The sequence below is a fragment of the Monodelphis domestica genome, chromosome 1 (genome assembly GCF_027887165.1).
Source record: "Monodelphis domestica isolate mMonDom1 chromosome 1, mMonDom1.pri, whole genome shotgun sequence".
Lineage (NCBI taxonomy): Eukaryota > Metazoa > Chordata > Mammalia > Didelphimorphia > Didelphidae > Monodelphis > Monodelphis domestica.
Window position 1 is genome coordinate 753,667,829 of NC_077227.1, and position 25,816 is coordinate 753,693,644.

Below are 25,816 nucleotides of genomic sequence, written 5' to 3' on the forward strand. Positions count from 1 at the left end.
AAGGACGCCGAGCCTCCACGTTATTTCCTTTCTACGCTTCAGGAGCCCCCGACTTGGGAAGGACGCCGAGCCGCCACGTTATTTCCTCTCTGGCCAATTTCTTTCCTGGAAAGTCGAATTTCATGTCCAAGTCGACTCTGCCTCTTGCTTCATGTCTTCCAGCCAGACACCCCGTCCTCGCAGCCAAGCCCTTCGGCCCTGAGGATCTCCCTGGGTTGCTGAGGTTCCCCTTCTGGGTTTGCCTCGCAGGCCTCTCTCGAGGACCAGACTCCTCCTCCCCCTCCCGCAGAGGACAACCCCAGCGCCCAGGATGATGGCCTGCCCCAGGCCAGATTCCTTCTCTTCTGGGGAGTCGAACACGCGTTCTGGCCTCGGCCTTTCCCTCTCGCCTCCATCTCTCCGAAGCCCTGAAGCTTGGCCTCCTTCAAGCTGCTCCGTCCTTTTATGGCGGCCCTGGCTGGAGGGACGGTTTCAGGCCTGGGCCGGGCTCCCTGCTGTCCGAGCTTCCCGGGGCCGACTGGCAGGGAAGAGACGAAATGCGAGGGAACCGGCAGGCCTGGCAAGCGGCCGACAGATGGGGACGGGCCGCTTCCTGAGCTTCGGGCGAGGCTCCAAAGCGTCTGGTACCTTGGAAAGAATTCCCCAAATAAGGCCGAGTAACGAAGGAGGACAATGCAGCAGGCAGAGCTGGGTCACCGGACGGGGCCTTCCGAGCTGAGCGGGGAGGAGGGACGGGACTAATTCCGCGTCCAGAAAACGGGGCCCAGCGCAGGCCCGAGTCCGCTCAGGGAGGATCCGCCTCGCTCCGTCACAGGAACGTGCGCAGGGGAGAAGCCGCCAAGCTCACTTTGGGGTCCGGCTGGCTCAGCTCAGCAGGCTCAGCCTCGGCCGGGGCCCAAGCAGCAGAAGAGGAGGGCCTGGGCTCGACCAGACGAAGGCTTGTGCCCCCGCGAGGCAGCAGCTGGGCTGAGCCCAGGACGGAGCCGGCACAAAGCCGGCCGCCCCACCATGTCTCGGGGCGCGCGGGGGGTTCCCCGCTGTCCTGATCCCCGGGAGGCGCACTGCTCCCTCCGGCGGCGGCCGCCGGGCCTGGCTTCGGGCCCTCCTACGGCGACGGTGCAGGCCCACTCAGGGCACCGGCCGTTCGGTCGTCGCTCTTCCTCCTGGCGCCATCTTGGCTGGAGGCTCCTGGGATAGGGGCTCCTCCTGGGCCTGCCCGTGCGTGACAGCCTCTGTTGAGATTGCAGGATCCGCGCACCGACTGTCCAGGAGGCTCGGGGGAGGCCGAGAGGCTCCTGCCTCGTCCGGAGCTTGTCTGGTGACCAAATGGGCGTCCGTCTGCTGAAGCCCACCACGGCTCGCCAAGCACCTAAATCCCTGAGGAGGCGGCGATCAGCCCCGGAGAAGGAGGCTTCCATCCCGGGAGCTCTTCCCAAGGGCCTCCACTCCAGTCACAGGAGTGGCTAGGAGGCTTGGAGGACAGAGAGCCTCTAGTCTGGCCTCAGACCCTGGACGAGTCACTGCTGCAGCACCCATACTTGGGGTTAACTGAGACTGAAGGGTTAAAAGGGGGAACCCTTTCTGCAGAGGAGAATGAGGGGGTATCAGTTGGTGAGCGAGCGTTCCCCCTTTCTGCCATGGGGGGACCAGCTGGGGAGCAGGGAGTCCCCCCTTTCTGCAGAGGAGGGGGCCAGATGGGGAACAAGGGTTCCCCCTTTCTGCCACAGAGGGGGCCGCTTTCCGAGCTCTCGGGGGGGAAGCTGGACATGCCCTACGACAGCACAAGCCCCGGGGAGCCCTGCTCCGCCTGCCCGGAGTCCCCACGACGAGGCCCCAACCTGTCCTCAGTGAGGCACTGAACAGAGCCAGAGCTCGGTGCCAGTCGGCGCGGGGGCCACACCAAAGAGGGAGGCCAGGAGGCGCCATGGACGAGGAAGAGGCTCCACGGGCAGCTCAGCCATCCGGTGTGTCTGTGAGCAAAGCCCAGGCCCTCTCGGGCTCCTGGACGGAAGCGGAGTTGAGCTACTCCGCACAGAGACACGGTACAGGGCCAGAGGCGGCACGCCGGCAGCAGTCGGGTCTCTCCATCACAGAGGCTCGAGCGGAGGCCGAGCCGGGCCTCCGGGGGCTCATCTGGGCTCGCTCGGAGCCCACTCTGGCCGCTAGGAAGGCGTGGCAACAGAATGGCGGAGCCTCTTCCTCCCAGAGTGCTCCTGACCGGATGAGGGGCTGACGCAGGCACGGCCACCCCCGGCCCTTCCCCACCACGGGCCACACGCCCACTGAGGTGACACCGATAATGGTGGCAATGCCGGGACGGATACGGTGGCAGCGGTGCCAGCGCCCCCTGGCTCCCCCTCGCAGCCTCCTTCCTGTCTCTGCTCTCAGCCCGCTCTCTCCCCCTCCCCGGGGGCCGAGCCCTTCTTGGCCGGCCTTCGGGTCTCCTCCGTGACCCAGCTGAGCCGGCCCCCCGCTGCCTCCCCTGCATGTGCCCAGGGCCCCCCCACCGTCAGCCTGCAGGCGCCTCGCAGGTAGGAGCCCCCCGCCCCCCCCATGAGGTGCTCCGGCCCCAGCTCGCTCCCTGGGCACTCAGGCCTGAGACTGGTCCTCCAGCCGCCCCGAGAGCTCCCACATGGGGCGGTAACGAGGGGCTCGGCTGACGGCCCCATGGGGGGAGCGAGTGTGCCGGGGGTGAAACCCACAGGGGAGCAGGACTCCCCAGAGAGTGGACACGGCCTCGGCCCGGGAAGTCGGTGTGATCACAGACCTGGTTCTAGGAAGGGACCCCAGTGGGGGGAAGCCCGAAACAAAGCCTCGGCCCCCCCATCTGTAGAGGGGGCGCCCTCAGAGCCCTCCGCTCCCAGGGGCCGGGCACTCACCCCTTCTCCACGCTCGCATGCACCGACGAGATGATGCCATCCAGCACCTGCAGCGGGTCTCCGGGCACAGGTAGGGCAGCGCCTTCTCCACTGCAGAGAGAGAAGCAGGAGGTCACGCAGGCACACGGACACAGAGCCGTCAGTGACCCCCAGGGACCGGCAGCCACTGGCCTCACGGGTCTGTCCGGGTGGGGAGCGGGGAGCCGGTGACTCCTCACGGGGGCCGACCTGCGTCCACGTGGCACACGGCTCTTGTGTCTGGGTGCCCGGTGCCCAGCTCTGAGGGGCCCCATGGGCACCGGGCGGGGCTTGTGGAGGACGAGATGCCCCCCGGCACCTCCAAACCACCAGCGACAGGCCCAGCCGCCAACCCTCCACCCCGGCCCTCCCCGGCCTGGCCACATCCCCTCAGGCCCTGGCCAGGCTGGGTGCTCGTGGGGAGGCCCAGCTGGGCTCCCGGAAACCTTCGCTGCCCCGCGGCACTCTGTCCCTCGGCCTCCCACGGGCTTGCGGTGCCCCCTCCCCCACAGCCACAGCAGGGGCCACACCGGCAGCAACAGCATCCCCCGAGCACGAGAGGGCGCCCGTGGGCACCGAGCCCCCGCAGGTCCAGGCCTTCCCACACCTCCACCTGACCGCGGTCTGGGCAAAGCCCGCACAGCCACCAGAGCTGTCGGGCACCATGAACGAAAGAAGCCGGCCAGGCTGGGGGGGCACAGCGGGCACAGCTTGGGCAAAGCTCCTCCTCGTCTCCCCTCGGTGCCCGCCCCGGCTCACCTCAGCAGAGACAGCACGCTGGTGACCGCGCTGTGGACCACCGTCTTGGGGGAGAGGCCCAGCGGGCCGACAGCCACCTCCAGCAGCTGCCACACCATCGCCAGGGGCCGCCCCTCCAGGCACATGGTCACGGCCTGCGCCCGGATCTTGGCCTCCTCAGACCGGGAGAGGTCGTAGAGGTTGGCATGGCGCCGCAGATCCTCCTGCAGAGACACCAGAGGGGCACATGAGTGGGGGCCAGACTGTGGGCACAGCTGGCCCTGGGCTGCCCTGGCTACGGTGGCACGGGCTGTGGGTACACCAGGCCTCAGGATGTGGGCACAGCTGGCCCTGGGCTGCCCTGGCTATGGTGGCACGGGCTGTGGGTACACCAGGCCTCAGGATATGGGCACAGCTGGGCCTGGGCTGCCCTGGCTACGGTGGCACGGGCTGTGGGTACACCAGGCCTCAGGATGTGGGCACAGCTGGCCCTGGGCTGCCCTGGCTACAGTGGCACGGGCTGTGGGTACACCAGGTCTCAGGATGTGGGCACAGCTGGGCCTGGGCTGCCCTGGCTACGGTGGCACGGGCTGTGGGTACACCAGGTCTCAGGATGTGGGCACAGCGGGACCTGGGCTGCCCTGGCTACGGTGGCACGGGCTATGGGTACACCAGGTCTCAGGATGTGGGCACAGCTGGGCCTGGGCTGCCCTGGCTACGGTGGCACGGGCTGTGGGTACACCAGGTCTCAGGATGTGGGCACAGCTGGGCCTGGGCTGCCCTGGCTACAGTGGCACGGGCTATGGGTACACCAGGTCTCAGGATGTGGGCACAGCTGGGCCTGGGCTGCCCTGGCTACGGTGGCACGGGCTGTGGGTACACCAGGTCTCAGGATGTGGGCACAGCTGGGCCTGGGCTGCCCTGGCTACGGTGGCATGGGCTGTGGGTACACCAGGTCTCAGGATGTGGGCACAGCGGGACCTGGGCTGCCCTGGCTATGGTGGCACGGGCTATGGGTACACCAGGTCTCAGGATGTGGGCACAGCTGGGCCTGGGCTGCCCTGGCTACAGTGGCACGGGCTATGGGTACACCAGGTCTCAGGATGTGGGCACAGCTGGGCCTGGGCTGCCCTGGCTACGGTGGCATGGGCTGTGGGTACACCAGGTCTCAGGATGTGGGCACAGCTGGGCCTGGGCTGCCCTGGCTACAGTGGCACGGGCTGTGGGTACACCAGGTCTCAGGATGTGGGCACAGCTGGACCTGGGCTGCCCTGGCTATGGTGGCACGGGCTGTGGGCAGAATGGCAGGTAGGAAGACTACTCTGGCCGACGGTCCAGTCAGGGTGGGTGGGCAGCCAGGAGCCCAGGCCGGCCCGGACCCACCTGCTCGCTGGTCCTCAGGGAGGTGATGAAGCTGTGGCTGAGGGTGCCCAGGTGGGCGAGGGACTGCTCCAGGTAGTTAAGGACATCGTCATAGGAGACAGGGGTGGCAGCAGGGGTGGCGCCCGGGGCCTCAGGGTCGCGGGCATCAGGATGTCTCTTCTTTCTCTTCTCAATGAAGTGTTGGACGGTGGCCAGGGCCCTCCTGGTCATCTCCGTCCGGGTGTCCACGCTCAGCTGGACAGAGGGAGAAAGACATCTCAGAGCCGTCCTTGGGGCCTAGACGAGCCCCCCGGGGGAGCCGCTCCGTCTTTGCAGGTCTTTTGCCAGCTGTGCCCTATGCCCCTGTGCTCATGCCCACCTCGAGGAGCCCTTTCTGTGCCCCTTTGTTCCTACGCTCGGTTGGCAGTGTCCCTGCTTAGACCAAGAGCTCCTCGAGGGCACGTCCTCTGCCTCTGGGCCCACCACGTACCCCGCACACACAATCAGTGCTTGGCCAATGGAGAGCCGGGCCTGGAGACGGCAGGGCCAGGGTTCAAATGTGGCCTCAGACGCTTGAGCCCCCGGCCCGCCCTTCCTGCTCCTCTGTCTCGGACCCGAGACCCAGGACTGACTCCAGGACGCGGAGGGTCGGGCTGGAACCAGAAGAAAATGAAGACCAAGGCCGAGGCCGCGTGCCTCCCTGACGCTCTTCGGCCAGAATCCCGGCAAGCGCTCAGGCCGGGGTGCTGGGCTGGGCCTCCCACACGGCCCTCCCACAAGGGCCGGCCAGCACCGAACCTGGGGGTGAGCCTGAGGCGAGCCGGAGAGCAGGGCCTGGAGGCAGGGAGGCCCCAGGGAGCTCGACGTCTCCTCCCCAGGCCGCTGCCATCTTCTTCCCGGGGTACCTGCCCACTCATGCAGGAAGGCGGCTCCTCCAAGGCTCTCTCTGGCCGAGACCTCAGGAGTCTGGGGATCCCGAGTTCGAGTCCTGCCTTGGACACACATCCTGGCCTCGTGAGCCTCTAGGAGGACGGGGGGATGGGATGGAACCTCAGAACTGAAAAAGCATTGCTGAGGCGCCGGGGGAGACCCAGCATGGCACAGGGCCGGGCACAGACACAGGAAGACGGGCAGAGGAGCCTCGGGCCTCACCGAGCTCCCACCAGGAGAAGCGGCCAGTACAAGGGCAGAACGGGTGGGCACTAGAGAGTGAGGACCCCGCCTGCTGTCTACACCACCCTGAGGAGTAGCCCGGGCTACAGGAAGGACACAGTTGGCGACCACGCGAGGGGGGAACAAAGACGGCCGGGGCCCAGGCTGTAAACGAGTGCCAGTGTTGGCTGGGGCCTCGAGAGGAGCCACGGGGCACGGTCTGAAGTCAGGAGGACCCGAGTTCAAATCCTGCCTCACGGCCCTGGGCAAGTCACTGAAGTGCAGTTGCCTCAGTTTCCTCATCTAGAAAAGGGTGGTAAATGAGCGCCTCCTGCCCAGGGCTGTGGGAGCCAAAGCAGAGGACCGGCACCGGGTGCTCTGTGAGCCCAAGTGTTCTCCCCGACTCGCCGATGGCTCGCTCCTGGCTCTGGGACGAGCCTCGACAGACAGCTCAAACGGGGCCCTGCCGGGGGCCGCAGCCATCGTCGGGCCTTCAGCCCAGGCTCCCTCAGTGAAGCCATCAGGGGTCACCCCGGGTCCTCCCATTGGGTGAAGGACGGGAAGACGGGAGCCGTGAAGGCCTCCTCCGGGGGATCAGAGGACCCGAGGCCGAGACAGGACGAGGCCTTGAAGGACAGGCGGGAACGCCGCCACCGAACCCTGTCCCGGCATCTGCACCAGCCTGCGCCCCTCACTACTGGTCACACCACAGCTCACTCGGCCCTCACGGTGCATGTCTGATCTCGGGGTGCATCAGCCGCACCCAGAAGCAGAGGGCTGGGGCCGCTCCACTCGTTTCTGGGTCCCCACCCCAACAACAGCCTCAAATGAGCAGCACTCGGGCCCTCTGATGGTGCCAGAAAAGGCTCGACGAATGGATCCCAAAAGGGAAAAGAGAGGATTTCTCCTCTGTGCGTTCTGCAGCCGGCGCCGGAGGAAAGGAGGGCCCGAGGGGTGCTGGGGGAAAAAGGAGGGCCCGAGGGGGCACCAGGGGAAAAGGAGGGCCCAAGGGGTGCTGGGGAAAAAGGAGGGCCCGAGGGGCGCCTGGGGAAAAGGAGGGCCCAAGGGGCGCCGGGGGGAAGGAGGGCCCGAGGGGCGCCGGGAAAAAGGAGGGCCCGAGGGGTGCCGGGAAAAAGGAGGGCCTGAGGGGCGTTGGGGGAAAAAGGAGGGCCCGGGGGGGCACTGGGGGGAAGGAGGGCCCGAGGGGTGCCGGGGAAAAAGGAGGGCCCGAGGGGGCACCAGGGGAAAAGGAGGGCCCAAGGGGTGCTGGGGAAAAAGGAGGGCCCGAGGGGCGCCTGGGGAAAAGGAGGGCCCAAGGGGCGCCGGGGGGAAGGAGGGCCCGAGGGGCGCCGGGAAAAAGGAGGGCCCGAGGGGTGCCGGGAAAAAGGAGGGCCTGAGGGGCGTTGGGGGAAAAAGGAGGGCCCGGGGGGGAACTGGGGGGAAGGAGGGCCCGAGGGGTGCCGGGGAAAAAGGAGGGCCCGAGGGGGCACCAGGGGAAAAGGAGGGCCCAAGGGGTGCTGGGGAAAAAGGAGGGCCCGAGGGGCGCCTGGGGAAAAGGAGGGCCCGAGGGGCGCCGGGGGGAAGGAGGGCCCGAGGGGCGCCGGGAAAAAGGAGGGCCCGAGGGGTGCCGGGAAAAAGGAGGGCCTGAGGGGCGTTGGGGGAAAAAGGAGGGCCCGGGGGGGCACTGGGGGGAAGGAGGGCCCGAGGGGCGCCGGGGAAAAAGGAGGGCCCAAGGGGTGCCAGGGAAAAAGGAGGGCCCGAGGGGCACCGGGGGAAAAGGAGGGCCCAGGGGCCGTCAGGGGGAAGGAGGGCCCGAGGGGCACCGGGGGAAAAGGAGGGCCCGGGGGGCGCCGGGGGAAAAGGAGGGCCCGAGGGGTGCCGGGGGAAAAAGGAGGGCCCAAGGGGCGCCGGGGGGAAGGAGGGCCCGAGGGGCGCCGGGAAAAAGGAGGGCCCGAGGGGTGCCGGGAAAAAGGAGGGCCTGAGGGGCGTTGGGGGAAAAAGGAGGGCCCGGGGGGGCACTGGGGGGAAGGAGGGCCCGAGGGGCGCCGGGGAAAAAGGAGGGCCCAAGGGGTGCCAGGGAAAAAGGAGGGCCCGAGGGGCACCGGGGGAAAAGGAGGGCCCAGGGGCCGTCAGGGGGAAGGAGGGCCCGAGGGGCACCGGGGGAAAAGGAGGGCCCGGGGGGCACCGGGGGAAAAGGAGGGCCCGAGGGGCACCAGGGGAAAAGGAGGGCCCGGGGGCCGTCAGGGGGAAGGAGGGCCCGAGGGGTGCCGGGAAAAAGGAGGGCCCGGGGGCCGTCAGGGGGAAGGAGGGCCCGAGGGGTGCCGGGAAAAAGGAGGGCCCGGGGGCCGTCAGGGGGAAGGAGGGCCCAAGGTGCACCAGGGGAAAAGGAGGGCCCGAGGGGCGCCCGGGAAGGAGGGCCCACTTGGCCCTGATACAAGCAGGCAGCGGCCTCTGCACCTCCCATCTGTCCCCAAAGAGGAAGCCTCAAAGCGCCTCACAGAGAAGGCTGAAGGGCTGCCGACAAGTGGCAGACTGGATGGGGAGACAGAGGAGAGAGGAAAGGCTGGCAGACAGTCCTCGCAGGGAAGATTGGATTTGGCTCCAAGGAAGGTCCTCAGCTCCTCCCTGATTGTGAAGATTGAACTGTAAGCCTTGTCTACTTTTAGATTTAATCCCCAAAGTGCAAACACGGTACTTAAAAGTTAAGCATGAAGAGCTGCCCATGTTAGCTCTAATCACCAAAAGGCAAACTTCCCGCTTAATCACTGAGTGGGAGGTCTGTGACCTCGTGTGCTATAGTGGGTGACGAATCAGAATCGACTGCCTGCCTTCTGGGCGGTCCTAGAGCAGAGCGTCGGCTGTGATTGGTAGACATGGAATAAGGGGAAGGCACAGGAAGTGACGCAAGAGAAAGTGTCTTTAAAAGGGGCTGCCACTTCCTGTGAGTCTCACTTCTTCATTTCTGGAAGTGGAGAATTCAATTCTTCGTGTTTTTGAATTGAGGCTGAAGAAGGGCCAAAGGATCTGCTGCCTGCACTGGCTCTTTCCTGGACATTTTCTGAGGAGACTGGCCGCAGGAGAGACTTCCTCTGGTCCGTGGCTCTGCAAGGCCAGCTAAGAACCGACTCTCCTGGCCCTAGTTTTGAGCCAGGGGCCGGGAGTAAATTGCTTAGTACTTAGGCTAGATATCTTATCGTATCCTCTCTCTGATTTTCTTGCTTCAATCTTTCTACATTTTGTAAAATAAATTATAAATAGAATCTCTTTGGAATTACTTAAATTCCTGGCGACTAAACTCTTAAATAATCAAGTCCAACCCTTTAAAAATTAACCCCTTTTCCCCCTTACATCGCCCAGGTGCCTCTTCAGAAGGCTCTTGAAACTGGTAGGCGGAACACCACTGGACCCCATTTCTCCATCCTGGAGCCACTCATGCATATCCATCAGGACTGGCTGCCCCACTTAGGTTCCAAAGGGCAGCTTCACCCTGAAAAGTTGCAAACTGCAGGTCGATGCCGCACGTTGCCTGTTTGGGGTGCCAGCTGCAAGCCGGGGACTGTCTGGGGTTCACGAAACACTAGCAAAAACCCAGCTGCAATCCGGGCTTGAAAGGCCCCACCAGGTGGGCACTGTGTGCCATGGAAATCCGGGAGGGCAGCACAGCACGTCGGCATTTTCTTCTTCATCTTTTTACATCAAGGAACAACATGCCAACATTTGTCATGAAGCAGAGGAGGCTGGGAATGCACAGATGCAGGCCAGGCCTCGGAGCCCTCCTGCACAACACCCAATACTCGCACTAGGCTCCACTCAGTTGGACTTGGTTCAGTGACTCAACAGCTCCTCAGCACCAGCATGCAGGGGTCCTGGGGCCTCACCAGGAAGGGGACCGACTGAACCCCCAAGGATCGGCAGGGATGACACAAACCCCAAGCCATGGCCCCTTGGACAAGGGGACTTTCATGGGTCCTCGAGAGCCTCTGCTCAGTGATGCCGAGCACCCGGGCCAGGCCATCTGCTTCCCCCGAGGCCTGAGACCTGCCAGGCTCCCCTGGAGGCTCCGGGAGAGACCAACCCTGCCAATTGGCCTTCAGATGGCACAGACGGGAAAAGGGGCTGTGCCAAGCTTGGAGTCAAATGCCCTGAGTGCCAGTGACCCTGAGCAGCTCCTGAGCTCCAAGCCTCACTTTACCTCTCTGTAAAATGAGGAAAACAGTCACAACATCCAAGGCATCTACCCACCAAGGCTGGGGCGGGATCCCAGCAAGCAGCGTAGCCCACTCTGGGAGGAGCTCCCGGGCCACTCCCTGAGTCTGGACACCACAGAGCGGGGCAGGGGTCTTCTCACCGGGGGGCGGGCTGCCTGCAGGAGCCCAGGGCCCGGCCCGCACCAGGCCTCCCCCCCCCCCCCCCCCCAGGCCCCTGGTTCGGCCTCGCGTCCAGCCTCATCTCTTGTCTGTGTCTGTCCCCGGCCTGAGTCCAGGCCTGGCCCAAACAGGATGATTCGTCATGACAGATGGACGTACCTTGGCCACGGCCTCCGCGGAGAAGGTCATGGCGTCCAGCACGGCGAGCAGGTCGCGCGGCTCCAGGCGGTCGAAGTACTTGGTGCACACGTCGTAGGCGTGCAGCCACTCGGGGCCGGCGGCCGGGGCCTTCTTCAGGAGCTGGGGGTCGCCCGTCCAGAAGAGCTTCTGCAGCCACACGGTGTAGAGGGAGCTCGGGGCCAGTGCGCCGCCGTCGCTCTCCGGAATCCTGGGGGCCAGCTTGGAGATGGACAGGATGTTCTGGCTGGTGAGGACGGGCTCCAGGGCGGCCAGAGGCCGGGCGTTCTCGCCGGTCAGCTTCTTGTAATTCAGGCCTGCGGGCGGCACGAGGAGACGACGAGAGCTGAGCCCACGGGGAGCCCCAGGCATGGGCAGAGGGCAGGTGGACCAGAGTCCTGGGGGAGGGGCACAGAGAGGGGCAGGGGTCCCCGAATCCCAAAGAAAAGGGGGAGGAGGCTGCCAGGAACAGGTCCTGAGCGGGCTTTCTCAGCTCTCTGGGAGGCCACGAGGAGGCAGGAAATGGCCGCCGGACAAGTGAGCTGCCCCCTCTGGGCAGAGCAGGAGAGAGCTGGAATCTCCCAGAGGTGCCCGGCATGGACGGGTGGACAGATGGATGGGCTTCCCCCCGGCCCCTGACAAACGTGCTCACCTGAGGCGACAACCTTCAGCTTCTTGAGCAGCCGGACGTGCGTGTCGGGCGCGATGGCCGGCCTCCCAAAGCCTGGGCAGCCGCAGGCGGCCAGCAGGCTGAAGAAGCAGAAGAGCCTCTCGTGGTCAGTGCCCCCGATCCCCGGGTACACGTACTTGGCCATGCGCTCCTGAAAGAGCTCGGGGTCCGCCTTCAGCGTCTCCAAGAGCCCAAGAGCTTGCGCGCGGCCCTCGATCTCGGCCGTGGACAAGCTGCAATTCAAAGAGAGCGTCCGCGCTCAGAGCCGGCGTCGTGCCGCCAAAGTCCACTTCGGACCCCTCTCGGTTTGAGGGAGCCTGTGGGCCCCTGCTGGACACAGGGCTGGACACCGGGGATGGACTCAGGGCTGGACACCGGGGATGGACTCAGGACTGGACACCGGGGATGGACTCAGGACTGGACACAAGGCTGGACACCGGGGATGGACACAGGGCTGGACACCGGGGATGGACACCAGGGATGGACTCAGGGCTGGACACCGGGGATGGACACAGGGCTGGACACTGGGGATGGACATAGGGCTGGACACCAGGGATGGACACAGGGCTGGACACAAGGCTGGACACTGGGGATGGACATAGGGCTGGACACCAGGGATGGACACAGGGCTGGACACTGGGGATGGACACAGTGCTGGACACTGGGGATGGACATAGGGCTGGACACCAGGGATGGACACAGGGCTGGACACTGGGGATGGACACAGTGCTGGACACTGGGGATGGACACAGGGCTGGACACTGGGGATGGACATAGAGCTGGACACAGGGATGGATACCATGGATGGACACAGGGCTGGACACAAGGCTGGACACCGGGGATGGACATAGAGCTGGACACAGGGCTATGGACACAGGGATGGACACCAGGGATGGACACAGGGCTGAACATAGGGCTGGATACCGGGGATAGACATAAGGCTGGACACAGGGCTGGATACCATGGATGGACACAGGGCTGGATACCATGGATGGACACAGGGCTGGACACCAGGGATGGACACAGGGCTGAACACCGGGGATGGAAATAGGGCTGGACACAGGGCTGGACACCAGGGCTGGACACAGGGCTGGACACCGGGGCTGGGCTCAGGACTGGATACCGGGGATGGACACAGGGCTGGACACAAGGCTAGACACCGGGGATGGACATAGGGCTGGACACAAGGCTAGACACCGGGGATGGACATAGGGCTGGACACAAGGCTGGACACCGGGGATGGACACAGGGCTGGACACAAGGCTAGACACCGGGGATGGACATAGGGCTGGACACTGGGGATGGACACAGGGCTGGACACTGGGGATGGACACAGGGCTGGACACCGGGGATGGACATAGAGCTGGACACAGGGCTGGATACCATGGATGGACACAGGGCTGGACACCAGGATGGACACAGGGCTGAACATAGGGCTGGATACCGGGGATGGACATAAGGCTGGACACAGGGCTGGATACCATGGATGGAGACAGGGCTGGACACCAGGGCTGGACACAGGGCTATAAGACCAACCACTCACCCCAGGACAACAAGCCCAGCGGCTACAGCCTGGGGAAGGGAAGAGCCCACAGAAGAAAGAAAGGGTCCCTCCAAGGAGCCGGGACAGCAAGAAGAGGCCGGAGGCTGGGGGAGATCCAGGCCAGGGCAGGGGGGAGGGGAGGGAGATGGACAAAGCCGCGGGGGAGGGCTCTCAATGGAGAAGATGCTGTTGGAGCCGCAGCTGTGGGATGGCAAGAGTGAGGCAACAGGATGCCCAGGACCAGCGAGGACCAGAGGCTTCCATCAAACTCCTGGGCTAGTCCAGTGGCTCGGCCAGACTGTGGCAAAGCACCAGAGAGAGAGCAAAGGGACGGGTCCAAGATGGGCTGCCTGACCGGCGGGCCAGAATGCTGTGGGGGATGTGGGAAAGCGGGGCAGATGCTGGTACATGGTTGGTGGAGCTGTGAACAACTCACCCTTTGGGAGAGCCATCTGGAAGGAGCCCGGAGCAATAAAGCTGAGGAGCCAAAAGAGTGGCAGCAGCAAAGAGAGAAGCAAGGGGCCGCGTGGCCACAGGCACAGCTAAACAAAGTGGCCAAGGACGGCCCGGGACAGCACACAGGGAAGTGAGCAGAAGCGAGCAGAAGCGAGGGAACAGCCTCCTCGGCCATGCACGGAACAGAGGAAGCAGAAGCACTCATGAGGGTTGTGTCCAGAGAGCACTGACCAGGGGATGGACACACACGCGCACACACGCACGCACACACACACACGCACACACACACACACACACGCACACACACACACGCACGCACACACACGCACGCACACACACACGCACGCACACACACCACATACATAACATATAACACACATGTGCACACACGCACACACACGACACACACACCACATACGTAACATATAACACACACAAGCGCGCACAGCCGTCTCCTGCAGGAAGCCTTCCAGGATGAGCGCAGGTGAGGGAGGCGCTGATCCACGTGTAAAGAAATTGCATTCGTTAAAAAAGAGGCGACTTTCCAAAAGGTGCAGCAGGGAAGGCCGGGCCGCTCCGGTCTAGATCTGGATCGGGGCGGGCCCAGGGTTCTAGAGCCAGCATTTGGGCCCGAACGCCCTCGGGGAACGTGGTGGGTGCCAGAAGGTGCTTCTTCCCATTTTAAAACTCCGAGGAGGAGGCCTGGATCAGGAACTCGATCTGGGGGGCAGCTGGGCGGCCCGTGGATAAAGCCAGGCCCGGAGACGAAGGTCCTGGGTACAAAGCTAGCCGGGAGACCCCGGGCAAGTGCTTGACCCCCACTGCCCAGCCCTGCCGCTCCTCTGCCTTGGAACCCTGCACGGGGTGGCACCGAGACGGATCCAGGCTGGACGAGATGCCTCTGCAGAGACCTCACAGGAAGCTCAGGGAGGCCGACTGACCAGGGCCAGGAGGGAAAGCAGGAGGGCTTCCTGGAGGAGACGGCCGTTGGTCCAGTGGCGCCGACCCTGAGGGGAGCCCTCCCCCCCCCCCCCCGAGAGGCCGAAGAGGCTCGAGGACTTTCCCAAACCCCCGAGATGTGGGTCAGCCGTGGGAGAGACGTCAGAGCCGGGCAGGGCAGGAGCCGGGCGGACCCGAAAGGCCGGCCACGGGGGAACCGGGCCGGGCGTCTGCGGCCAAGAAGCCCCAAACCGAGCGCTGAGGCTGTGGCTGTGCCCGGGGAAAGGACGGGGCCTGAGACGGAGAGCGGGCCGTCCTGAAGCATGCTGGGCCGGGGCTCCTCGAACCCGAGCCGGGAGGCGTCCCCGCAGAGAGGGGCGCTCGGCGATCGGAGACCACCGACAGCACAGACGGGCCTCGGGCGGCCACGACGCTGACCGCAGGAGGGGCGCAGCGGCAGGCGCGGCTCCGGCCCGCCCGTCGCCCCAGGAAAAAGGTGGTTCCGGGAAGCGCGGGAGGCTGAGAGCTTGTCTGAGCTCCTTTAGGGCTGCCGTGAAGGGCGGCCTGCGAGCTGCCTCCTCCCTGCCGTGCAGAGCCCTGAAGGCCGGGGACGCCCCAAGCCGAATGCCAGATCGCAGCCCACCCCCGCCAGACCCACACGGGAGGCCGGAGTCTCCGCGCGGTCGGAATCCTCGGCGCGAGCTTGGAGCCCGATCTCCTGGGTCCCTGGTGACGGCTCGAGCAGGGCCGGCTGGGGGCCGACGTCTCCCGGGAGATCTCGGAGGACACGGACTGGGCGTGGCAAAGGGCCCGGGGGGGGGGGGCAGCCCGTGGTCCTAGCGGGCAGCCGGGGCGTCCCCGGGCCCGTCCGGGCCTCTGGCATGCCCTCGGCCGACCCGCCCGGGCTCCCGCCCCCTCCAGCTCTGGTCTCCTCGGTAAGCGGCTCAGGGACGGGCCTTCCTCTGGGGCCTCCATCGTGACTAGTGACGAACTTCAGAGGAATCGTGTGAAGCCGAGTCGAGGCTGAGGCAGGGAGGACTCTGGGCCGGGCCTGGACCTGCCCGGGGCCGTCTCACTGCAGGGTGCCGACGTGTCCGAGGACGGCCGGCAGCTCGGCCGGACGGCGTTCAGGGGCTTTCGTTATCGGTGAGGAGTTGGGGGGCGGACAGAAGGCAGTGCGAGAGGGAGCGGGGCAGAAGGGGGTCCCTATGACGCCTCGCGTCGTACCACAGACCACACAGGCGGACGTGATGGACATCCTTCTCCCGGGCCTGCCTCCGAGCAGGAGAGCTGGGCCGCCGCGGGGCCCTCCAGCCCCGGGCGAGTGTCGCACAGACGCAGCGCTGCCTGGGCGCCCGGATCCCGCCGGGTGTGACCACGAGGGGTCCCTCCCCAGGCCTCCGAGCTCCTCCTTCCGGCGACTGACACTCATTTAACTGCTAAGCCAAATAATTCACACGCATGTGCATAGCTGTGTGTGTGCGTGTGTGTGCGTGTGTGTGTGTGCGTGTGTGTGCGTGTGTGTGTGCGTGTGTGTGCGTGTGTGTGCGTGTGTGTGCGTGTGTGTGCGTGTGTGTGCGTGTGTGCGTGTGTGTGTGCGTGTGTGTGTGTGTGTACACGTCCATCCACAAAGAGAGAGTCTATGAGACACAGGCAGCTGGTAGCGCCGCGGAGACAGCCCTGGACCTGCATCCTGGGCACGGCAGCCCGTCTCCGCCTGCGTTCCTCAGGGCCCACTGAACAGCCCGCGCGGGAACGAGGCAGAGCCCGGAAGACCAAAGGGGCGGCTTCCCGCCCGGCCCTGAGCCACACAACCGCAGCTCGAGGCTCCGGGCGGGGGGAGCCCTTCAGAGAAAGGGCCTCGTCGGCGCACGCCGAAAGCAGGATGAGCGAACCTCAGGAGGGGCCAGGAAGCAGCAGGAGCGGGATCCGCGCGGCGCAGACACGGGGAGAGGAGGCCGGCGCCCCCCTCTCGTCACGCGGCCCCTAGACGAGGCGGCGAGTGGCTCCACCTGGGCTGGCACCCGAAGGCAGGGACGGGAGGACCCGGGAGAGGCTAGAGAAAGGAGGCGACTGCCAAACACTCTCGAAGGGGCACAAAGAGAAGGGGGCGAAGGAGAGAGGCTGACAAGAGCCTCAAAGAAGAAAGACCGCACCCACACACACACAGAGATTCACACACACACACACACACACACACACACACACACACACACAGACTCCCACTCATACACACGCATTCACACAGACACACTCTCATTCACACTCTCACACTCATAGACTGACATACATTCACACTCATACATACACTCACACACTTACAGACACACTCATACACACACATTCACACATATACAGACTCCCTCAGGCTCACAGATTAACACACAGTCACAGACTGACACACATTCGCACTCACACGTGTACACACAGACTTACACAGACATGTACACTCATACACACATTCACACAGACACACAGACTCACACTCACCGAGACTGACATACTTTCACTCACACTCGTACACACTCACCCACAGACTTACAGACACTCATACATACACATCGGCACATACAGACATACTCCTACTCACAGTCTTACACTCACAGACACACACATACACAGATTTCTGGTCACAGACTGACACTCACTTTCACACCTACTCATACATTCATACAGACTTACACTCACAGGCACGCACTCACTCATACGCTTACACTCACACTCACACTCACACACACTCACACTCATACAGATACACCCACATTCATACACACTCTCACATACACACACACACCCAAAACCGGGTCCAGAAATGCCCAGCTGTCCACAGGGAAACAGGAGGGAAGGGGAGAAGGGGGGGATGAGAGTTCATCAGAGAAGAGCCCTGACCCCCTCAAAGGTGGAGGAGAGCTGGATACGGCCATGAAACATAGTGGATTGAAGGCTCCAGATCTGGAGTCAGGAAAAACCTGAGTGTTAAATCCAGGCTCTTCCACTTACTCAGATCTTAACCACGTCTTAACTTAACCCTATTTTCCTCATCTGTAAAATGGGGTAATAACCACACCTGCTTCCCTGCGTTGTTGGGAGGATCAAGTAAGCTCAGATTTCAGAGGCATCTGGCACAGTGCCTGGCACACAGTGAGCACCTTACAGACACTAGTTATTAGCATCACTGCCATCATTATTCTCTGAAACACAGAGACACCACTGGGATCCCTTGGTAGGACCCCCCCCTCGATCCATCCACTCCAGCTCTCGTGAGGACTGAACGAGACAATCTTTGTAATGTGTGCTGCTAACCTCAAAGGGTTGCCCAAGGTCTAGGGCTGCTATTATTTTTAACAGGATGATAGCTTGAGGGGAGGCAGCTAAGTGGCTCCGTGAAGAAATCACTGGGCCGGGAGTCCGGAAGACCTGAGTTCAAATCCTCCCTCGGACACTCCCTGGCTATGTGACCCTGGGCAAGTTGCTTCCCCTCTGCTGGCCTTCATTCACCGCAGGAGAAAATAGTAAATGACCAGAGTGTCTTTGCCAGGAAGAGCCCGCAGTTCAATCCTGGCAGGCTGCGGTCCACGCGGTCATGAAGTCAGGCACGACGGAAGGAAGGGATGTCCGGAGACAGCACAAATGCTCTCCAGATGGTGGAGGCGGGGGGTGCTAAGGGGCTGGTCCAGAGGAGTGGCCACGGGAGCAGGGAGGAGGGAAGGGACAGGACGTGGGATGAAGCGCAGAAGCGGCGAGAGCTTTAGACCAGCACAACGAACTCCTCAGGAAACAAAACGTCCTGCAATTACCACCCTTTCTCACCTGCTCTAGCACCGAATAGGAGCCTACCGTGTGTTAGGCGCTGAGGATTCCAGCAGACTGCTGCAACGGGTGACTTCCTACGGCTGCTTCCACACCCAGGCTAGGCCGAGGTGGGGCGGTCTGGCTGGGAGAGGCCTCAGCAAGGCCTTCTGGGAGGCAGCGCCCTAGAGAGGGGCCACAGGCCTCACCCACGGCTCAAACCCTTCCCTTGTCTGAAAAAGAACTAGGCAACTCTGCAGGCTGCAGAAGGCATCCCAGCCGACTGAGCCAGCCAGAGAGAACGCCAGATGGCAGCCCGCTCGGTTTCTCCTCCCCGTCCTCCTACGTGACTCTGGCCTGCAGATCGGAGAGGCCAGAATCCAGGCCACCTCCCAGGCGGCACTCACAGATTCACAAAGGAGACTTACCCGCTGTCGGTGAACAGGAACTCCAGGTGGGTCATGTACACCTCCCAACGCGGCACATGATAGCGCTGGGCCAAGGAGAGGGCAATGGTGTAGACGTTCTTCTCCAGGGTCCTTGAAGGACGGCCAGCCCAAGAAGAAACAGAGAAATGGTTGCCATGAGCCCCAGAGAAAACAGTCCGAGGCCTTGCTCCCTGGCGACGGGAGAGCCAGGCCATCGTCCACACTCAGGAGCCATTGGGAGTCCCAGCCCCTCTGAGCCTTACACTGTTGGGGCTGCCCAGTGATCAGTGCCCTGCAAACCCATGTGGAGCCCCCGCGGAAAAGGGAAAAACCCAGGGAGTCTCCACGTTCCCAACCTCTAGGCCTAAAGGACAAACTGCTGCCATCGCCTCCGTCGACACCAGAAACACCCCAAAGGGATGTCGTGCTTGAGGGAGATGCCGAGAGACCTCGGGACAACCTGTACCCTGGAGCCACCCAAGGCAAACCTCCCTCTCTATGCCAGAGATTTGTCCTCAGAAAAACATGGAGGCCATAACGAGGGGCTGGGCCGGCACAGCCAGACTCCCTCTGAGGCCCACCATGAGGATTCCTCTGAGGCACAACTCCCCATCTCTAAAAGGGGGACAATGAAGGCACCTCCTGTGGATGCTAGAACCAAGTGAGGGAAAGCCCAGGAAAACCCAACCAGCTCTGAACAAAATCGAATGCCGGACACCGCCAGTCCAGTGACCCCGGGCCCCGAGCTCCTCACCCCGCCAGGCCCAGGATGGTCTCCCTCTTATACTGGGTGTCTGCAGCGAAGCGGGGCACGTCCACGCCCTTGTGCAGGCTCCGGAGGAGCTGGGCTTGGGTGAGATCCAGGAGCCGCTCGTGGTAGAAGCCCAGCTGCTGGACCAGCGTCCCAAGGCCCTCAGGCCAGGCCTGGCCCTCCAGGTCGGAGACGTGCTTGGTGACCATCTGGACGAGCTCACTGGGGTTGGCCTGCGGTGCCCCGGCCCAAGAGACAAGCACAGTACGGTCAGGCGGGCTGGGGAAGCCCCTCCTCACTCCCGTCCCCTTCGAGCCTCCGAGGCCCACTTTCAAGAGGAGAACACCAAGGCCCAGCCAGAGCGAGACGGGAAGGGGAACCCCACCAAGGCTGAGATGTCCGGGGGCCGCACGGGGGGACAAGCCTAGTGTGAATCCTGAAATTCCTCAGACTTGGGAATGTTAAAAGATTCTCAGACTCCACCTCAGAACATGTGGTTAAGCCCATTCCCCATTTTGAACAGTGAGGCTACGTAGATCTAAAATGTGAGAAGTCTACTTGGATCAGAAATGGGAGGACCTAGGCAGGGAGCACCCTACTCAGGGCTGCTTTAGGGGAGAAAACTCCCTGCAGAGCAATGAGCCATGCTTACAGCCATACTGAAGCCGGGCCTATTTTAGGACTAATACAAGGGGTGCCGAGTACCTGTAAAGGTCAGGCAACTTGTGAACTTACACGGAGCAAAGAGCTGAGAACTTCCTCAGAGCTTTCCTGGTGTGAATTACTCAGAAGTTTTAGTCTACCCAGAATGGTGAGAGCAAGGTGTGAATTCAGATGGGCGGTCCTTTGGAAAACGCCTGCTGTGATTGGTGGATGTAAGGACTTAGGGGAGGTGACAAAGGAGAAAATGCCCTATAGAAGGAGGCGAAAAGCTCTCTCTGGAGAGTCAGCCGGGAAAGGCTGCCTGGAAGGGTCTCTCTCGAGACTCTCTCGGGGACATTTCAGACTGAGGATTGAGCAGGTGGAGGCAGCTGAGATGGAGCTGGCCTGCTGTCACTAGAATCCTTGCTTAGTCAGACCTTGTGGTGAGTGATTAAGGACTGACTGATCTCTCTCTTAAGACTCAGGTCTGGGCCATGTTGGCTCAAGGCCCTTCATACTTATTCCTTTCTTACTCTCTCTCTCTTTCTTTAATTCCTCATTTGTATAAACTAAAATCTCTATAAAACCCAGCTGACTTGGGTATATTTTAATTGGGAATATTTCCCTGGCGACCACCTTATATTTGATTTTAAACAAAACACTGTAGGGAAAACATATTTCCTGCGGTCACAACTTACTCACCCACTCTTATAGCTACTACAATTTATATCTTCACTATTTGAATCACTACAGTTTAAGACCTCAACCATTTTAACTCTTACAGTTTATGGCATCCACTCTTTTAAATGCCACACTAGTAAGAAGAATGTAACCGGGAGAGGTCAGGCCTCGGCCTACAGCCCAGACTTCAGAAGTACAAGAGGGGGAAGACAGCTATCAGAAAATGATCTGGGGGTCTGTGGAGCACAAGCCCAACAAGGGTCCAGAGTGTGGCCTACAATCTCGGGGAGGGCCAGGGGACTAGAGGGCCAGAGGGCCAGAGAGGTCAGGAGAGCAGAGGGCCAGAGGGCCAGAGGGCCAGGGGACTAGAGGGCCAGAGGGCCAGAGAGGTCAGGAGAGCAGAGGGCCAGAGGGCCAGAGGGCCAGGGGACTAGAGGGCCAGAGGGCCAGAGAGGTCAGGAGAGCAGAGGGCCAGAGGGCCAGAGGGCCAGGGGGTCAGGGGGTCAGGAGGGCAGAGGGCAAGAGGGCCAGAGGGCCAGGGGACTAGAGGGCCAGAGGGCCAGAGAGGTCAGGAGAGCAGAGGGCCAGAGGGCCAGAGGGCCAGGGGGTCAGGGGGTCAGGAGGGCAGAGGGCAAGAGGGCCAGAGGGCCAGGGGACTAGAGGGCCAGAGGGCCAGAGAAGTGTGAGGCGCCCGGCAGGCTCTCCTGCGGGCAGCCAAGCCCCGAGCACCCTGGCCCACCCTCGTCAGGCCTCTCTCTAGCTCTAGCCCAAGAAATGGAGGAAATGAAGGAAAGGTTCAAAGGTCCAAAGGAAGCCTTCTAGGAGAGAAGTCGGGGAGACGGAAGGAACCTGGGGGCCCTCTGAATCCCCCGAGGGGTCACGGAGCCTCGGAGAGGGGCGTTCGGAGCCAGCTTCCCTCCCTCGAGCTCCGGTCTGGCCTCTGGGGCGGCCGGAGAGCCTCCTCTTTCCTCCAGCGCCCTGCCGTCCTCCCGAGCCCCAGGGCCCGTCCGAGGAGGGCCGGGGCGGCCCTGGGCGCACTCACCCGGTAGAGCGGGTGGCAGCGGTCCGTGAAGCAGGGCGCCAGCTGCGAGTAGATCTGCAGGCTGTAGTAGTAGGCGGCCAGCTGGAGCACCAGGGCGGACGGCGCCTGCTTCTCGAAGCACTTGTTGGCGTCCACCACCTGGAAAGAGGAGGCCGGCGGAGCCGGAGGCAGAGCAGCCTGGAGGCAGCGGCTCTGGCCTCGCCCGTCCAGGCCCCCCTCCTGGCTGCTCCCCATCTAACCCTTCCCTCCCAGCCAGCGCGCCCCGCCCCCCACGGCCTGGTGGCTCCATCTCCCCCTCCACACCTCTGCCAGGCCTCCCCTTCTCTCGTCCTCTGGCTCCCCGGCAGACGGATGCGGAAGGCGGGCCGGGGCACAGAGGAGGAAGGGCAGAGGGGCGGCGGGCAGGGCCGGGCAGTGCCCGGGAGCCACGGCGCCCCTCGCGCGCCCTCAGCCGGGTCTCTCACCTGGGGCAGGGCGAGCAGGTAGGCCAAGGCCAAGGCCAGGTCGTGGGGGAAGGCGTCGCTCGCCAGCTGCAGGAGAACTGCAAGGGGAGAGGAGGAGAACGTCAGCGTCCGGCCCGCACCAGGCCTCTCACAGCGAGCCGAGCAGGCGAGGCCAGCCAGGAGGGCACCGCCGGGGCCGGCGGGCACAGCGACCCTCCTCTCCTGCAGAGGCCACCCGCCCAGCCCCCTGCCCACCTGGACCGAGCCATGCCACGGGCACCCCTGGCAGCAGGGCCCATGCCCACGTGGCTCCAGGGCCCACCACGCTGCCTGAGCAGGCGGCCTTCGGGGCAGAACAGGAAGGCCAACGTGGCCATGACGAGACTCCTCAGCTTAGCCAGGCTGGCGGCTGGCACTGACACCAGAAGGTCCCTCCGCCTGCCCTCCCGCCCTCCTGCCCACCCGCCTGCCTGCCCACCCGTCTGCCTGCCTGCCTGCCCACCCGCCCACCTGCCCACCCTCCTGCCTGCCCACCCGCCCTCCTGCCCGCCCTCCTGCCCACCTATCCTCCTGCCTGCCCTCCTGCCCGCCCAGCTGGCGGAGCTTCACAGCGGCAGACAGGCTGAGGGGCGCGACAACACCTCGAAGCCTAATTCTCTGCGCTCTCCCCGTGGGGGGGCCCAGAACAGATGGGGGAGATCACGAGCCCCCCCGCGGCTTTGGGGTGCCTCCAGGGAGCCTGTTCTCTGCCAGAGAGATGGGGGGCTGCTGCTCCCGGGCGTGGGGCATTGATTCCTCCGGACACAAACCGACTCACAATGTCCCCAGGCCAGACCCTCCAGCCACGCTCGGCCCCGCCGCCTCCGCCGGGCACTCACTGGCCGGCTCCCATCTACGCTGCGCCCAAACTGGCCAGTTCCATTCCCAGGCCGGGCAACACGCCCCACAGCCTCTGCTGACAGGACGCTCCTCCCGGGGTCCCTGGAATCCTCCTCTGTTCCTGCCTACCCGTCAAGGCCACCCCCTCCGGGAAGCCCGCCTCGAGTCCGGGCCCCACACGGCGCCGTTCACGCTCCCTCACGCGCTCGTCCCGACTTCTTACGACAACTGGGCTGGTCCCTAAACCCACGCGAGACCCGAGCTCCACGGATCCCCCTGGGCACGGGACCCCCGGCCAGGCCCCCGGAGCAGCCCAGACCCTTGGGGGCTTCCCCCCGGAGGGAGGGACGAAGGAACAAGAGAAAACGGCTCCACTCTCTCCGCCCAATGACTGTTTCCTGGTGTGAGGCTCCCGCGGGCAGCATCACCCCAACACACACGGGCACGCACACGGGCACGCACACGGGCACGCGCATAGACACGCACATGGACACACACAGACACACACACGGGCACGCACACGGGCATGCACACAGACACGCACACGGGCACGCACACGGGCACGCACACAGGCACGCAGAGACATGCACACGGGCACGCACACGGGCACGCACACAGACACGCACACGGGCACGCACAGACACACACACGGGCACGCACATGGGCACGCACACAGACACGCACACGGGCACGCACACGGGCACGCACACAGACACGCACATGGGCACGCACACAGACACGCACACGGGCACGCACACGGGCACGCACAGACATGCACACGGGCACGCACACGGGCACGCACACAGACACGCACATGGACACACACAGACACACACACGGGCACGCACACAGACACACACACGGGTACGCACATAGACACGCACATGGACACACACAGACACACACACGGGCACGCACACGGGCATGCACAGACACGCACACGGGCACGCACACGGACACACACAGGCACACACAGACACGCACATAGACACACACAGACACACCCAGGCACGCACACAGACACACACAGGCACACAGACCCACACAGACATGCACACAGACACACACAGACATGCACACAGACACGCACAGACATGCACACGGGCACGCACAGACATGCACACAGACACACACAGACATGCACACAGACACGCACAGACATGCACACGGGCACGCACAGACATGCACACAGACACACACAGACACGCACATAGACACGCACACGGGCACGCACACGGGCACGCACACGGACACACACAGACACGCACATAGACACGCACACAGACACACAGACACGCACAGACACACACGGGCACGCACACGGGCATGCACACGGACACGCACACGGGCACGCACATAGTAGACACACGCACAGACACGCACACGGGCACGCACAGACACACTCACTCCCACACAAAATCTTCAAGCGAAGGTTCTGGCCGGCCCGCCGAGAGGCAGCCAACGCCTGCCCCCACGTGCCCAGGACGGAGGCCCCAGAAGTTGGAGGATTTAGGGCTGCTCGTGAGGGAGGCTCCCTCGGGATGAGGAGAACCGTAGAACCCGAGCCAGCACGATCCGGCCAGCACGTTCTCCCTCCTGGCCGTATTCCACTGATATGAAGTTAGTCTGTCGTCCCCGAGTAAACCCCAGCAGGTGGGGGGGCACCAAGGCAGGCGGGCTCCGGAGCCTCCGTCTCAAGGCCCCCCTCATTTGACAAAGGAGCAAACGGACCCCAAAGTGAAGGACAAGGGCAGGGGCTCCACCCCGGGGCGGCCTCGTCTCAGTCTCCTGCTCCTGCCACAACACCCCCCACCAAAGCAAAGGACAGGGTTCCCGGCCCTCCCTTGGGGTACCCCCAGGCCCCCTTTGGGAATCTCACCTCAGCGGCTGAGAAGAGACTCTGGGGCTCAGAGGACAGACAGAAGGGGCTCCGGGGCTGCCCGCCCGCCTTCCAGGGCACCAAGCCTCTGGCCTCCTCGCAAAGGAAGAAGGCCAAGGCTGCCCAGGGGCAACAAAGGGAGGACAGGAAGGGGTCGGGCTTGGGGAGGCCTTCGAGGTCTCCAGGACCCACTCGGTCACTCCCAGCGGAGGCACCGCCCAGCCCAGCCCCAGGAAGTCCGCAGAAGGTCCCCAGGCTGAGCCGGAGAGGGCCAGCGCTCACGGGGACGTGTGGAGTCGGGGAGAGCCATTCCTGACAGATAAAGGCACTGAACGAGTCTCTGTTCTGGCTGGGCCAAGCTCGGGGGAGGACGGGACAAGCCGGGGTCTGCAGCAGCCACCAGCACCCCAAAATCTGGGGTCCCTCCAGTGTACTGGGGACAGACCATCCATCTCAGGACTTGCAGGGCCTCGGGGATTCGGGTGCGAGGGGGGGAGGCTGCCTAGAGACTTTCCCTGACTCAGGCATGTGCCTAGAACCATGCGCTGCCCTCCAGAAGCTCCTTCTGAAGCAGTGATGGCAACCCTATGGCACAGGTGCCAAAGACGTCACCCAGAGCTCTCTCTGTGGGCACACAGCCACCCCCTCCCCCTCCCTACTCCCAGTTCATTACTAAAAAAGCAGAGGAACTTGGGTGGAGTCCCTCCCCTCCCCCTCACCACTATGCCTCCCTGGCCCCTCTGCCCAGCAGCCAATGGGAGCACACAGGGGTAAGGAGGGCAGCTCACAGGTAGCAGAGCTGGAGGGAAGCAGAGTGCTCAGACCACTCCCCACCCCCTCTCTACATTCACTGAGGACACTCCTCCCTTCCCCCGCCTCTCCACCCAGCAGTGCTTCCTCCTTCCCCATGGGGAGGGGCACGGCATTCGCTCGGGGAGGGGCAAGGACTCCATCTCTAAAAGGTTCACCATCACTGCTCTA

At 63.7% G+C, this 25,816-nt stretch overlaps 1 protein-coding gene across 2 annotated transcripts in view; it reads right to left on the reverse strand.

The window, feature by feature from the left end:
* Nucleotides 1-25,816, reverse strand: part of NBAS (NBAS subunit of NRZ tethering complex) — a 177,290-nt gene that overhangs the window by 27,846 nt on the left and 123,628 nt on the right. For both annotated transcript variants that reach the window (XM_056814754.1, XM_056814758.1), the window contains exons 39-47: nt 22,099-22,175; nt 21,635-21,772; nt 19,273-19,502; nt 18,519-18,629; nt 11,346-11,596; nt 10,676-11,010; nt 5,019-5,252; nt 3,657-3,859; nt 2,880-2,969 (exon numbers count right to left, since the gene is read on the reverse strand). In XM_056814754.1, the coding sequence (XP_056670732.1) occupies nt 2,880-2,969; nt 3,657-3,859; nt 5,019-5,252; nt 10,676-11,010; nt 11,346-11,596; nt 18,519-18,629; nt 19,273-19,502; nt 21,635-21,772; nt 22,099-22,175 (1,669 nt within the window). The remainder of the gene's footprint in view (nt 1-2,879; nt 2,970-3,656; nt 3,860-5,018; nt 5,253-10,675; nt 11,011-11,345; nt 11,597-18,518; nt 18,630-19,272; nt 19,503-21,634; nt 21,773-22,098; nt 22,176-25,816) is intronic.